The sequence below is a fragment of the Mus musculus genome, chromosome 13, assembly GCF_000001635.26.
Source record: "Mus musculus strain C57BL/6J chromosome 13, GRCm38.p6 C57BL/6J".
Classification (NCBI taxonomy): domain Eukaryota; kingdom Metazoa; phylum Chordata; class Mammalia; order Rodentia; family Muridae; genus Mus; species Mus musculus.
Window position 1 is genome coordinate 97,977,933 of NC_000079.6, and position 14,189 is coordinate 97,992,121.

The window sequence follows — 14,189 nt, forward strand, 5'->3', positions numbered from 1 at the left end:
AGGCCCTCACGAGTAGGTCTGTGCAAACCTGCTGAGCAGTGGTTTTACCCTTGGGAGCTTTCAGGACAGACAGAGAACACATCACACATGGGACTTACTGGCACACTGGAGTGACTCTTTCCCCAGGAGTGTTTTATCACAACCGGAGCACTGCAGAACCCCGGAGAACGTTCCCGGGACAAACTGATGTCGATTCATTTTTTCTTTTTCTTTAGTGTCCTTGTTTTTCATCTTCAGAGGCAGCAGTCATGATAGAAAAAGTAGGAGGAAACATAGAAAACAGTCACCATCTAACACTCTTACAGAGCCCTGGCATCCATGTGAGCTGACCCATGCACGGGCTTTAACAATCCTAACGAGCTGACAAGAATCCGTAAGAAGGGGCATGTACAGTCAGAGGCGGGAGATGGAAGGGGAACACATACAGGAATGCCTCTAGCTGCTGAGGACGGAAGCCTCCTACACTCTACAGCAGATAGGCACAGACACTCAGTTACCTTAGATTTGTTCCGTGGGCTGGTCATCCTGTTCATGAGGAAGCTGAAAGTTCGGCTCACTTTGTACTTTTCAGACTCGGATTTGGCAGGAATGACGTATTCATCCCATTCTTCTTCCTGAATCCTACAAAGAAAGGACCCTGTGACTGGCTTTACAGGACTGAGGGGGACAAAGGACGAGAAGAGCGTTATGTCTCTACGTACACCTATATAAGCGCAATTCCATTTTGCTTTAGGTTGAAATGGTTCTAAAGAGAAAAACAGCAGCTTCTTAAGTAAAAATGAATCACACAGATGGATGAACTGGGGGCTAGATTTGATAGAGCAATGATGACAACTACAGAATCTAATAGAACGCGCAGTCGTCACATACTTGTTTCAACTTTGCTATATTCCTGAAAATTATACAGAAATGCTTGGGAAATATACTCTCATAACCTCACCCTGAAAACACTCATCCACCTGTTTAGCACGCCAACAGAAATCTCCTGGGACAGGGAAGCAGGATAACTGAAGGCGAGGAAGCAGACTCTATTTATCTTGGGAACAGTGATGGTTTGCAATAGATAGGCGTTTCTGGTCGCTACCAGTTGAGAAACAGACTATGCGTTTGTGGGTTCCGCCTGTCCCACTCACTCAGCCAGGTGGTTTGCAACTTGAGACTGTAGGTCATAGAGGAGTCAAGGCTACCCAGGCTGCTCGCTGGAGTAACTAGGCCATGATCACTCTGCCTTCCCCTAGTCCGTGTAGCCATTCCTAGAAGGAACAGACTGAACCATCTCAAATAAAACAAAAATTAACTCCTGGCTACTCAACTCTACTTCGATTCTCCACAACACAGAAGACTTTATCAAGGAACTACTAGTTTTTATTAAAAATCTGTTAGGTTGGCTGTACTATACCATGTTCTTCAGAATGCTATTAAACTGTGCCATCCTTAATCCCAGAGCAGCAGAGACTTAAACCTAAGTGCTAACAAATCAACGCTATATTAAGGAGCTAGAACCCACCGGACCTGGTGGACCTGGTGGAACAGTGGCTAGCACAGGCCTGAGCCACTGTTGCATTATGGGAACAGTGCTGCCTCTGTGTGCAAATGCAGATGGTTTCATTCTGTATTTTAACCAAATTTGACTGCGCGGTGTTCCTCCAGCACTCAGCTGCTTTGGATAAGAAGGAACTGAGCTTAAGTAACTTTTAAATTTATAAAAGTCAGAAAAGGTTCTTTTCAACATCCCCAAACAAAAAATGTCCAATTTCTGGCATGAGGTTGGTAAAACTGCTCACCATAAAATCGTATAAACCCTATTCTTTAGAAACTCTCCTGACACTGTTTTCAATAGGTACACACGTATTTCAAATGTGTTAGGAATATGGATCTTTAGATCTTAACTTTAATCAATTTTGCTGATAACCTATTATTTTCAGTGAATTGATTTCTAGTATTAAAGTCAATTCCCACTATGCAAAGGGAGGACCAATTTAGTAGCACTTTCTTTAATGCTTAGATGTTTAGATGATTTAAAGATAATTTAATTAGAATGTATTAATTTAAAATGGACAGTTGTTATAATGGTGATTTGTACTATATAAGCATCAGGAAACTGGGAAAGTGGCTTGTCTGTTGCAGTGAGCCTACAAGGTCTGGGATAAGTCCCTTTCATGTGTCCTTTTTTTTTTTTTTTTTTTTTTTTTTTTCAAAAACTGATTAGTCTAAATAAGAGAATCCCAAAGAAAGCAGCTCCTTTAATAATTACCTACACCATGGCCAAGGTAAAGCATCAATGTGGCTAAGGAGTTTCTTGGAGCATCTGATAAGACACCAGTAATAGTGTCAAGGAGAAAAAAAATCTGCCCTCTGCCCTCCTAGGTCCTCTAAGAGCACAGGTGAAAGGAGAGAGAGAGAGAGAGAGAGAGAGAGAGAGAGAGAGAGAGAGAGAGAAGCAGATGTGACCATGAGTAAGATTTCCCACACACCCCATGCAGGTGACATTACTGTATGTGGCTTGACCAAGTGTTACACTGGCTCTTCTTCTCTTACAACCTCCTAGCAAAAAAATATTTGTAATAAAAAAAATTCTTAATAATCAGTCCACTATTACTACAATTGTTAGAAAGGCAGAATTCCAAAGACAGTGAATCGGCAACCAAGATGGTTATCAAGTGAGTGTCCAGAATAGACTGCTTAAATATAAACTACTTAAAACAGCACGAGGCATGTACAATCACCCAATGACTGTCAGTAACTACGCCTCATCTGTCACCAGCATCATCATTATCTTTGTCATAATGCCATTTCTGTCGCTTGTTCTGCAATAACCCCAGGGTTACTTCCATGGGTGATTTATGCCAGCTGAGGTCCCAAGGTCAACAAACAGAGCTTGGCCATCCCACTTGTAGCATGGTCTCTTCGCAAGCTTGGCTGTGGTACCCGTTTTACATTCTAAGATACACAACAGCTTAAACTTCAAGCCTCAGATCTACACAGTAATCAGAAGCTGGCAGTGCTGAAGGGAGCTCCTACATCAAGCCTCACACAGCGAAGCAGAAATCCAGAGGGCAAGGGCAGGTGTGATTACGGGCTTTGTATACCACCACTTAGGGAACTGCTCCTGGAGAGAGTCTTTTTGTGGTAGAATAGATCTAGAGAAATTATGCCACGTCTGAGGCTGGTGGTCCTCACAGCCTCTCAAAATGGTCAAATCTGAACTGTTTGTAAACTGTCAGTGTACCTAAAATGGAACCCTCCTGCCCCCAACCCTGCGGCCGTTACCCCTGAGGATGGAAAACAGTCATTTGTATGACTACACGAAATACAGAGAGAGAAAAATGGGTCTTGGGCAGCTTACTACACAAAAATCGCTCACCAACTTATGGGCACAGAGGAAAACGTGATGTATAGACATTTCCAAACCCTGCAGAAGTGAGAACCCTCAACATACCTTTTTTCTCCTGGTGGCTCCTGGAAACTATATGATCTCTGTTCTGTAAGACAGACAGAAGACAAAAAAAGACAAAAAAAAATTGAAAAGAAAAAAACAAAGAGAAGCTGCGGTTACTTGTTAGTCTGAAATACTTATTATTTTATACATTTTCAGTTAGAAGGAAAAAAAAACAAGAAAACGGATCTAAATGTAAAGCTTCATTGCTTGCCCTGGCTTGGGGGGTGGGGAGTGGGGGAGGGGGAGGGGGTGGGGGTGGAGGGGGTGGGGGAGGGGGAGAGGTCAGCTCAATGACTTCAGGGATGTGTTAGCATCAACAAAGGGAAGCTGACAGTTTGCAAGCAGTACAGATAATTCATTGGCTAGTTTTGGATACTTCTCACTGAAACTTCAACCGTTTTGTAACACGAATTCCCTCCAAAACAGGAAATCAGTAATTGGCTGCTTTTCAGCAAAGCCCTAAGAAAGCCTTGTGGCCAGCACAGGGAAGAGTTTACCTGAATGCCTTGTAAAATCCTCAAGCAGTCTGCTCATACATGCATTCTGCAGTTGGTGGGAAAGAAGAACCAGCCCTCCCACTGGCCTCGTAGGGCACAGAAGCAGGTTTTGCAAACATAGTGCAGAGCTGAGATACTTACTATGGATAAAGGGAGACGCTGACTTAGACTGGGGAGAGAGGGAGGGAGCAGCGACTGAGGAGCACACTGCCCACAGAGCAGGGCAAACCTTTACCAATGCACTGAAGAGCTGAGGGAGAAGCAGAGGGAAGGGGGCGGGGCTGGAAATACAGGGGGATGAGCCCTTGCATACAGAATGTAAATAAATATCCCCTGAATCCTTGTATGTAATAGAAACTCTACTTTGGGAAAAATAAAAGACCTTCATAGTCATTATAAAATGTTTTTCAAATTAAGTCATAGGTCTTCTAAATAAATAGGGTGACATTCCAAGAAAATAAGAGAGCCAGCCAAGCTATCAACTTATAAAGTCCATTATAAAGAACCTGGCCACAATCTAACGAGATTCCATCCATCAGTTTATAACAATTTTCAAATGTATAACATCACTCTACAAATTCTTAATGTAGACTGTACTTGGACTTCACAGTGAGGTTGTAGTTATTATTTCAATACCAACAGCATTCCGTTCTACAGAAATCCACAAGTACCAAAGGAGACTGACTATATAGCTGGACTTTATTTTAAATATACAAATGTTAAATACTAAAGTTGCTGCCATTAAACCCTTGATTCAAAATAATTTTTTTTAAAAAAAAAAGAAAGCATGAGAAACAACAGCAGATAATCCTTTAGAGTTAACAAGGAAGACAGAAGATGTCAAATAAGAACTAGAAAGAGGGGCTGGAGAGATGGCGCAGAGCTTTAGCAGAGGACTGGAATCTGGCTCCCAGCACTTGGATTGGGTGCTCACAACTGTGTGAGTACCCATGGGAATGTAGCACATATACATATAAAATAAATTAAATATAAATAAAAAAGGGAGAGATGGCTCAGCAGTTAAAAGCACTGACTGCTCTTTCAGAGGTCCTGAGTTCAATTCCCAGCACCCACATGGTGACTCACAACCATCTGTAGCCCAGGAGATCTGACATTCTCTTCTGACCTCTCAGGGTACAAGACATACACATGATATACATATATGCATTCAAGCAAAACACATACATACATACATACATACATACAGATATATATGTGTGTGTGTGTGTGTATATATATATATATTACACATACATACATACATACATATATACATACACACATACATACATACATACATACATACATACATACATAAAAAAGGTTTTTAAAAGAATCAATAATAGTATAAATGAATCCTAAGCTTAGGGTCTCTATTATGCTTCATAAATGGGAGCATCCCCTCTGGGGCAAAGGGAGATTCAATTATCTCTTTAAATAAAGAAAACTTTAGTGTTATTCAAAAGTCATTAATCGAGAAATAACAGCAACACAAATACCAGTTTACTTTTGATTCATTCTAGCACACTGAACAATAAGACATTTGAATGTGTCCTTGAACTAGGCAAGCTTTCATACCCGTGTTTTGGTTACACAAGCAAATCATTTCTTCTCCATTAGGAGGTACATTATCCTTCGTAGCCATATGGGTGTGACTGGGCCATAAATGGTATCTGTAGTGATGCTGACAACTGTACAGTGTCTGTCTACTGGAACCCTCGTGTGTGTGTGTGTGTGTGTGTGTGTGTGTGTGTGTGTGTGTAGATGTTGTATTGTATTGTATCAAGCTAATTCACCTGGTTCTAATTCTTACCTTCTGGATGGTTTCAAACTTTATTCAAATAGCTCTATATTTAAATACACTGTTTAAAGACAATCCTTTATTTATAAGCTAAACGAGCAACAAAGGGATTGATGTCATCTCTTTAATCCAATTCCAATGCACAGATTTAAGTTTTCATTTCAAATTTGTAATGAAAGGTGTTTTTTCCTTACTAAACAATTGCCTTTCAGCCATCAAATGTCACTGATTTCAAACCTTCCAGGTTGGAGAAAGTTCTAATGGTGAGTCTCCAATGCCACACACCATGTGGAAGATACCAGTATGTGTTCCAAAGAGCAATAGGATGAGACTGAGCCACCAGCTAGAACTATTCATGAAAAGATGTCAAGGAACCATTAAAGAAACCAGAACCCAAGGTTGACAGGAGGCCTGGAGCCCCAAGAAGGAGCCATGCATGAAACGAAGGATGAGGGAGGGCAGAGCAAGCCTCTAACTTCTTGCAGTGGTTGTCCCCATTTTTATACTGAGAACTTCTAGAAACATGGATGACCAGTCTTCCTTCTCTGCTAATGATGCATCCCAGAGGAAAGGGGACAGACACAAAGCAGCACTTGCTATGTAGCTCTTGCATCTTGTCTATCTTACTCACACACCGGATCTTGCTGCAGTTCCACGTGATGTCGAAGGATGCAAAATGGTAATAAAACCAGAACAAAGTAAGAAAGAGAAAAAAGGAAAAGAGGAAGGGGAGTGTGAAGATTTCCTGTTTTAAACATTGCATGCTGGGAAGCGAGAGACCTGCAGCTCGCTGTTTGATGGCTCATGGAGAAAAGAAAACAAGGGTGTTTGTCTGATGTACTGGAAGTTTTTTTTATTAAAATGCAGTCCACCCAGACAGGAACACTCCCAAATCAGCCTTTAAATATGGCCACTACACAATAATCTGTGTGCAGGAAGTACAAAATAATTAAATTTTAAAGCAAAGTTTAAATTGCGGGCAGTGGAGGAGAGCAGCTCTCAGGAGACCCCCACATCGCTCATAAGCTTTCTATATTTAGGGCTGAATTCACTTTTGAAAATGAAACAGACTCTTCTAATGGGAACCCTTTCTTGTAGCTACAAGAATAAAAGTTTATTGTATAAAAGTTGTATTTCTGCTTCCTTACGTTGCTGCTCTTCCTCCTAAGGTTGAGATCCAGTTACTGGCGTTGTTGAATACATTGTAATTTCAACTCTCTCAAGCCCTGGGCTAAATGTGGAAGGCAGAGACTCCATTCTGCCTTCCTTGTGGAGATGCCTCTTGGCCCTGTACACATAGGACAAAAGTAATTCTCAGAGTTTACTTTAATTAAATCCTCTTAGGCCCTTGAAGGAATATGCCTGGAATCCACTCTTGTTTGCACCATCCCTGAGAGCAACATTTTATTAAAACAAGCATTGCAGAAGTGAGCACGGAGGTACGATTTTTTTATCAGAATTAAATCTATAACTTGACCGATGTCCCATGAGAAAAAGATTCTACCAAGCTTGGGAAATGCGGTTGTGGAGGTAGGTTGGGACTCGCCTGCAGCTCCTTGGCGGTTTACGTACTTGGACTGGCTGGACGTCTGCTTTGGAATTGAATGAGTTCGAAGTCAGATGGCAGCAGGCAGGGCTTACCTTCGCTGGTACTGCACACTGTGAAGTCGCGCACTAGCCGGGATTTTCCTGAAGAGATTTTGGGTGATGAGCAGGAGTAGGAGCGAGACCGGATCCCAGAAAGCAAGGACTCCTAGGAGAGGCCACAGTATTATCGAATCACAGTCCCTGAATAAAACCGCAACCCACACCTTTTATCCATGCCTTTATTTATTTGTCCTGGGGATTGAACCCAGGGCCTCATGCGTGACAGGCAGAGCCTCGACCACTGAGTCCCAGACCATTTGCCCCAGTCCCATGCTCTACAGCTAGTTTTGAGACATGGTTACCCAGGGTGGCAAAGAGCTTGGATAGTCTGTCTGGGTCTCCCATGTGGCTGGGTTAAGAGACCCGCACCCCAACATTTTATGCATGATCTTAATGATTTGTTCTGTTTGCCTCTCCAAACTTCTTTAGTGCCCTCCTTAGATCTGTGGAATCACTCTCAATAGTTCTCACACATGTAAAAAAAAAAAATACCTTTGAGCCATTTCAACAGCTTGGTTAGAAATGAGAAAACTAAGTCACATAATTTTCTCTCTGAGTGTTCAACTATGGCTTTAATTTGTTTTTTCGTAGATTATACTTTTTTGTTCATTTATACTTTAGTATTCAGACAAAATTCTTTACTAATTGAGATCCTGATCCTTGAGCAATTTTAGAAGGTAGAGAAATGCAGGGCAGTGGTGCTGCACACCTTTAATCCCAGCACTTGGGAGGCAGAGGCAGGCGGATTTCTGAGTTCGCAGGCCAGCCTGGTCTACAGAGTGAGTTCCAGGACAGCCAGAGCTACACAGAGAAACCCTGTCTCAAAAAACTAAAAAAACAAACAAACAAACAAACAAACAAAAACAAAACAGAAGGTAGAGAAATACCTACTTCTAATCATAAGAGGTTTTATGCTTTCGAAGGATTGTTTATAGTTTTCGGTGTAGGTCTAGGGGAAGACCTTGTGAATCCTGTTCACCTGGCCACATTGGTTAATAGACGTTCCAAGTGTACTTCCCAGAGTGATGCTATCAATGGTTTATAGGATTTTAAAATCATCCCTTTTAAATGACCCACCATTTTTGTTCCTACTTCCCAATTGCGTGTTATTTCTGTTATATTTGCCACATGATAAAAAGTTGCAAGATGGCAGGATAATTAAAACATTGTTTTCTTACATGTTCTGGAAATTTTAGAGGAATATGCAATAGAAATTCATTAAAGCCCTTTATGATAGTATCTAACTCCTAGCCCACAGAGGCCTGGCATTGATCCTGCCCATGTATCTCTGAGGTATTACTGATGGTGAGGGGTAAGTGATGCAGAATTTTTTTACTAAAATGAAGGCATCATAAACCACCCTGTGTGGTCCCTGGGCAGCCATTGGTTAAAGGCTTGAGGCAAAGCTGACACAGAAGCCTGACCTGGGTTCAAAGGGCCTTCACTGAGCTGCTTCATCTGGGAGCATCCACTGGGGCCAGAGGCTGAGTGATGCTGACTGTACTCTAACCCCAGCAGGGAATGGACCACAGAGGGCCTCCAGATGCCATCCGCTCCACTTACATCATGCACAGTAACCATTGTTCATGACAACGGAACTCTGGAAACTGTCCTAAACCTTTTGGCGAAGTTATGCTGGATAATTACAGAAGCGAAGCAAGCTGTGCTTTATAGGACAGAATCTTCCTATGAAAATGAATACGAAATTGCTTCCAAAGAGCTATTTTTCACTCGGAGGAATGATAAGGTCTTCACATTCCATTCAAACCTCAAAACTGGCCAATATTAACACTCACAATCGTATCTATTTTTTTCTTGAATAGCATTCATTCCCTCATCTGTTATTATTACTCAGAATTATCATAGGTTGTTCAGGCTCAAAAGATAAGGCTAGATCTCCATGCTGCAGAGGGAAGGGATTCACTATGAGGGGTTAGAAGACCTTAATTTGAGTAATGACGTGTGACCAACCTGGGGTTACCTAGACAAAACTCTGATTCTTTCAAACCATAAGATAAAAGTTACTTATGTCTTAGGTGAGCTGTGAAAAAGTCTGTGTTTTGTACATATATCAAAGCATTTTTTTAAATATATATTACAGGGTACTCTGTAAAAGCAATGCATTATCATACTAACCATGCGTTCCTGACAGAACTCTGGCATTTCACACACTGTTTTACAGTAGTGAATGCAATTTAAGAACCAAATGAGTGAATGTAATGGAACTCTAATAGACAAAAATAGATAATGTTCAAGCAGAAGGATTTCCTTTGAAAAACTGAATTATAGTATTTATTTAAAAAAACACAAATGAATGAAGCTTGTGAAATTTTCAAGAAGAGTAAAACTTCAAGATGACAAAGTAAGTGACATTGGAGATTATCTCAGTAAGCCAGAATGCCCAGCAAATGTCACCTCTGACTTACTGTCGTCGTTGTCGTCGTCGTCGTTGTCGTCGACCTCCTTGCTTGAACCAAGCTAAAGGTTATATGTGCAAAGCAAGCTTGATCACTTTAACCCAGTCCCGACGGTTCTCCTTCCTCTGCCTCAGGAAGGAGAACAGGAATATTATATAAAATGGGAGCACTTCCCATGTATGTAGAAATGTCATTACCCCGAGTGAGTTGGTAACACCAACCACCTGCTGGGAGCGTTGTACAAATCAAAATGGAGTCACGGACATTAAAAAATCAGGTATCACAGGAGTCTACCCCTCACATATTTCTCCTGTAGGAAGAAGACAGAATCTGCTCTGCAGGCAGAGCTGGACGCACTGAGAACACATCCTGTGTGTTTCCTATACGCAGAACTCTCAGGAGCTTACCTTTGAATGCAGAGTACTGGACAGAGAGAGTGATTCGGTCCTGGAGATATTACAGTCTGGTTCAGTGTTGGTCTCAAAAGAGTCCAGTTCATCCCCGCTGGGGAGTCCAGTTCTTGGGGAACTCTGAGAGCCCACAGCATAGCAGATGGGGGGCTCAGAACCTCCTTCCCCCTCACTGTCGGCAACCAGGGCATCCAGGCTAGAACTAAAGCATGAAATAAACCACTCGGTGAGCAGACAGACAGACAGACAGACAGACAGACACTGGCTTTACCTTTTCTGCATTCAGCTTCTCTCACTGTTATGAGACAAAATGAGTAGTCATGTAATGTCATCCTGATACTGCTTTTTATACTTTTTTTCCATCCAAATCCCTTTTGAAACAAATATCTTTATCATGGTGTTTCTTTCTCTCTTTGTGTGCACACAAGTGTGTGGGTATGTGCATGCATGTGCCTTCAACACACATATAGACGACAGAGGACAATGTGTAAGAGTTAGTTCTTGTCTACAACCCTATGGAACCGGGGGGGGGGGTCAAATTCACGTGATCATGCTTGGCAGCCAGCACCCCTACTTGCTCTGAGCTGTCTCATCCGCCTTTTAAACACAAGTCTATGTGTTCCCAAGTGTATATTCCTACCTGGCAACAGTCTCTTTGGTTACTTTACAAAAGCAGGTTCTATCTATACTGGCAACCTCACTATTTTTCTTTTGTAAATGTCGTTATCATCAGCCCTACATAGCTATTCTTCATATTCTGAACATGCCAATGATACCGAGCCACGGGCTTATATGCACAGCACCCTCTGGGCGATGACACAGGGAAGATGCAGTTGGTATTCATCCCCACAGCTGGAGAGCCAGGAGGGCAGAGGTGAGCATGCAGAGAGACAGTGAAGCGCTCATCTCGATAGGACAAGACAAAGGTCAGAAATAAGTCACCCATGAAGCCTCATGGATGTCACATGAGACAATAATCTCCAAAGTTAAAGACACTGAAAATCTCAGAAAGATGTAAAGATTCTTCCTGATTGCAGCTTTTTTCTTCCCATGTAACTTTCATAACCATAATGTCAGAGGACAGAATGCAAGTGTACACGTTCAAGGTTCAGTCCCTTATAACATTTACATTTTAAACCATTCCACTAAGCATCAAGGCCATGGGTGGTCATGGGTGGCCGTGGGTGGTCATGGGTGGTCATGGGTAGTCATGGGTATCATAGGTATCATGGGTGGTCATGGGTGGCCATGGGTGGTCATGAGTGATCCCGGATGGCCATGGGTACATTAAAATGAAATGTACTTTTTAGCATATTTTCTTGGCTGTTTCAGTGGTAGAAGATGGGTTTTTTTTTAATCCAACACAATACTGGAAAATCATCTTATTAGGACTGCAAACAACAGAAAATGAAATTTTGAATAGCCCAGTTTGGATTTTCTTTTTTTAAACAGGCTATTTTAGTGGAATATTGATTATATAAATTAAATGACTCTCAAATAGAGTTCTTACTCCACGCTTATAATTTAAACTTCAGATCAATTTCTAGCCCTGAGTTAGTCCCTGGGCACAGGAAGGCCCTTGGAAACCTGTTAGTAACTGCAGGCTCCTCTTCCAAGAGCTCATTGCAATCTTTTCCTTAGCATGGAGCAGAAGAGAGATCTGGAGGCATGTTTCTACTTTATTTATTTCCTCATTCAAATGAGGAGTAATTCCAGCCACACAGGCAACACCTCCTCTGTGACTGGAGCTGCTCTGATAGCATACCTCTGAGGGCAGACTAGGAACGACTGACACCTCCCACCTCCCACCTCCCCTCCGCTCCTCTCTGAGTCGGTTAGAGTCTTTAATTTTAATGAAAAATGAAGCTTGGTATAAATATTCCTGATAAATGTTATTGGTTTGGAGTTATAGTAGATTATAGCTAGTTCAAGATTCTGCATGGTCTCCTAACACACAGTCTAAGATTGGAGAAACACGTGCATCAGAGCGTGCCTGATTAGAGTTTTCAGCTATGGTCTCCGCGCTGGTGAAGTGGACTCTGTCAGTGCGCAGTAATATCCTACTGTGGGTCTGCCACCTTCCGGTTACAGTACAAGGTATTCTATCGCTGTGCACACTTCCTGGATGCTCCATCACTATCTTACTTTCAGCACTAGGAAACAGTGACAACTCTTCTCTGTCCAAGCCTGGAAGGCACTCTTCATGGTTGCCTGTAGACTTTATGGTCATAGCCCACTAATGGGATGTCAGGTGGATCCATTAGGCTATAATCAGAACTTTCCTTTACAGTGACATAAAGTGTAAGATCCCAGAACACATTCCACAGGCCACTGTATAAAACTGCTTTTTTTTTTTTACCCTGTGGATTATGATGAGACAGAGAAGTGTTTGAGGCATGTGAGTTTTAAAATCACACAAATGGTTGTTTCCCGTCAACTAAGGTTTTGTTACTTGATATTTTAAAATAGTCATTTTATGGCTTATTTTGCTTCTTGATTTCTTAAAAGAGCTATGGACTTTAAGTAATATAATCACTACATCCTATACATATGAAATTGTTGGGTTTTCCAGAAAGTTAACTTTTTTGGGGGGGGGGATATTTTCTTTTTCATTTCAAATGTTATCCCCTTTCCCTGTTTCCCATCCTCCCAGAAACCCCCTATCACATCCTCCCTCCCCCTGCTTCTATGAGGGTGCTCCTCCACCCACCCACCCACCCACTGCCACCTCCCCACTCTCCATTCCCCTACACTGGGACATCTATGGAGCCTTTGTAGGACCAAGGATCTCTCCTTCCCTCGATGCATGACAAGGCCATCCTCTGCTACATATGCAGCTGGAGCCATGTGTACTCCTTGGTTGATGGCTTGGTCCCTGGGAGAAAGTTAACTTTTATGACAAACAGTCACAGAAGGAAAAGACTCTGGAATGAGTCATTCCAGCCACACGGTCAACGCCTCTGTGACAGGAGTCGCTGATAGCATCCAACTGAGGGCAGACTAGGAACGACTGACACCTCCCACCTCCCCTCAGCTGCAGCTGCCACAGGAGATGACTTGGCCTCGCGAAACTCCCATGGTGGAAAACAGAGTGACCCAAATGCACCCGGCTACACAGCTCAATCTGAGACATCAGCTCACATTCTGGCTGATAATGGGAAACCTACAGTGTGTTGATGTTTCTGCTACCATGAGTGTGCTGTGTTCCCAGTTGGAAAGGATCCAAAGAGAACGTTATTTTATAATACCTTGACTAAAACTGAGAAAGAACTGTGGAAACAAATAACCTATCCATGGGCTATTTGTCCCAGGGTAAATTGTAATCATAATTTGTTATTGTCTCCTTAGGGAAAGTAAGTTAACTGTGGCCAACACGCTGTGACCTGAAGACAACCATGACTTTGCCACTAGGATTTCAGACTGGTTGAGATACCATGGTAAACCCAAACTTCCCAAAATTGTTAGTGTGGCCGAGATTTTTTTTCTGCTTCCTGCTCATCTTTTCTACGAGCTCTTGCATCCTTTGGGCACAGAGGCAGGGATTGAGAACGGGTTCTGCGAACTTCTGCTGTCCTGCTAAGCTGAGAAAGGTCTTCTGTGGCTTTTAGATACAGGATAGGCAGAAAGCTGCAGCATGTGGATTCTAGTGTGTGGCCCCATCAAACATGGCTCTAGCCCTCAGGAAATGGAAGATTCATCTAAGTTAACCTAGTCCCTATACCATCTACACTTTTGACTGTGTGGCCCCTAAATTTCTCTTTCCTGTCTCTCGTGCTATTGATCACTTTGGTAAATTTCACTGCGTGGTTTCTGTCTCTCAGGCTCCACACTCCCATGGTAGCAGGCACTGCTGGGATGGAGCTGTAGTCAGCTCAAGGCAACAAAGGATTATCTGCAGCCACCGGCCTGGCCTCCCGGCCATCATTCCTGCATCTCTCAAGATGGAGAGAGTGCACACGAGTGGGCTAGCCTGTGGAA

At 42.5% G+C, this 14,189-nt stretch overlaps 1 protein-coding gene across 9 annotated transcripts in view; it reads right to left on the minus strand.

Moving 5' to 3' along the window:
* The window catches only part of Arhgef28 (Rho guanine nucleotide exchange factor (GEF) 28), a 308,082-nt gene that overhangs the window by 79,339 nt on the left and 214,554 nt on the right, over positions 1 to 14,189 (minus strand). For all 9 annotated transcript variants that reach the window (XR_873729.2, XM_006517518.3, NM_012026.2 and 6 more), the window contains 5 exons: positions 10,209 to 10,413; positions 7,379 to 7,490; positions 3,440 to 3,482; positions 498 to 621; positions 99 to 231 (listed from right to left, as the gene is read on the minus strand). Coding sequence is in view for 8 of the 9 variants with exons in the window: in XM_006517518.3 (XP_006517581.1) it covers positions 99 to 231; positions 498 to 621; positions 3,440 to 3,482; positions 7,379 to 7,490; positions 10,209 to 10,413 (617 nt within the window). In the remaining variant the exon portion in view is untranslated. The remainder of the gene's footprint in view (positions 1 to 98; positions 232 to 497; positions 622 to 3,439; positions 3,483 to 7,378; positions 7,491 to 10,208; positions 10,414 to 14,189) is intronic.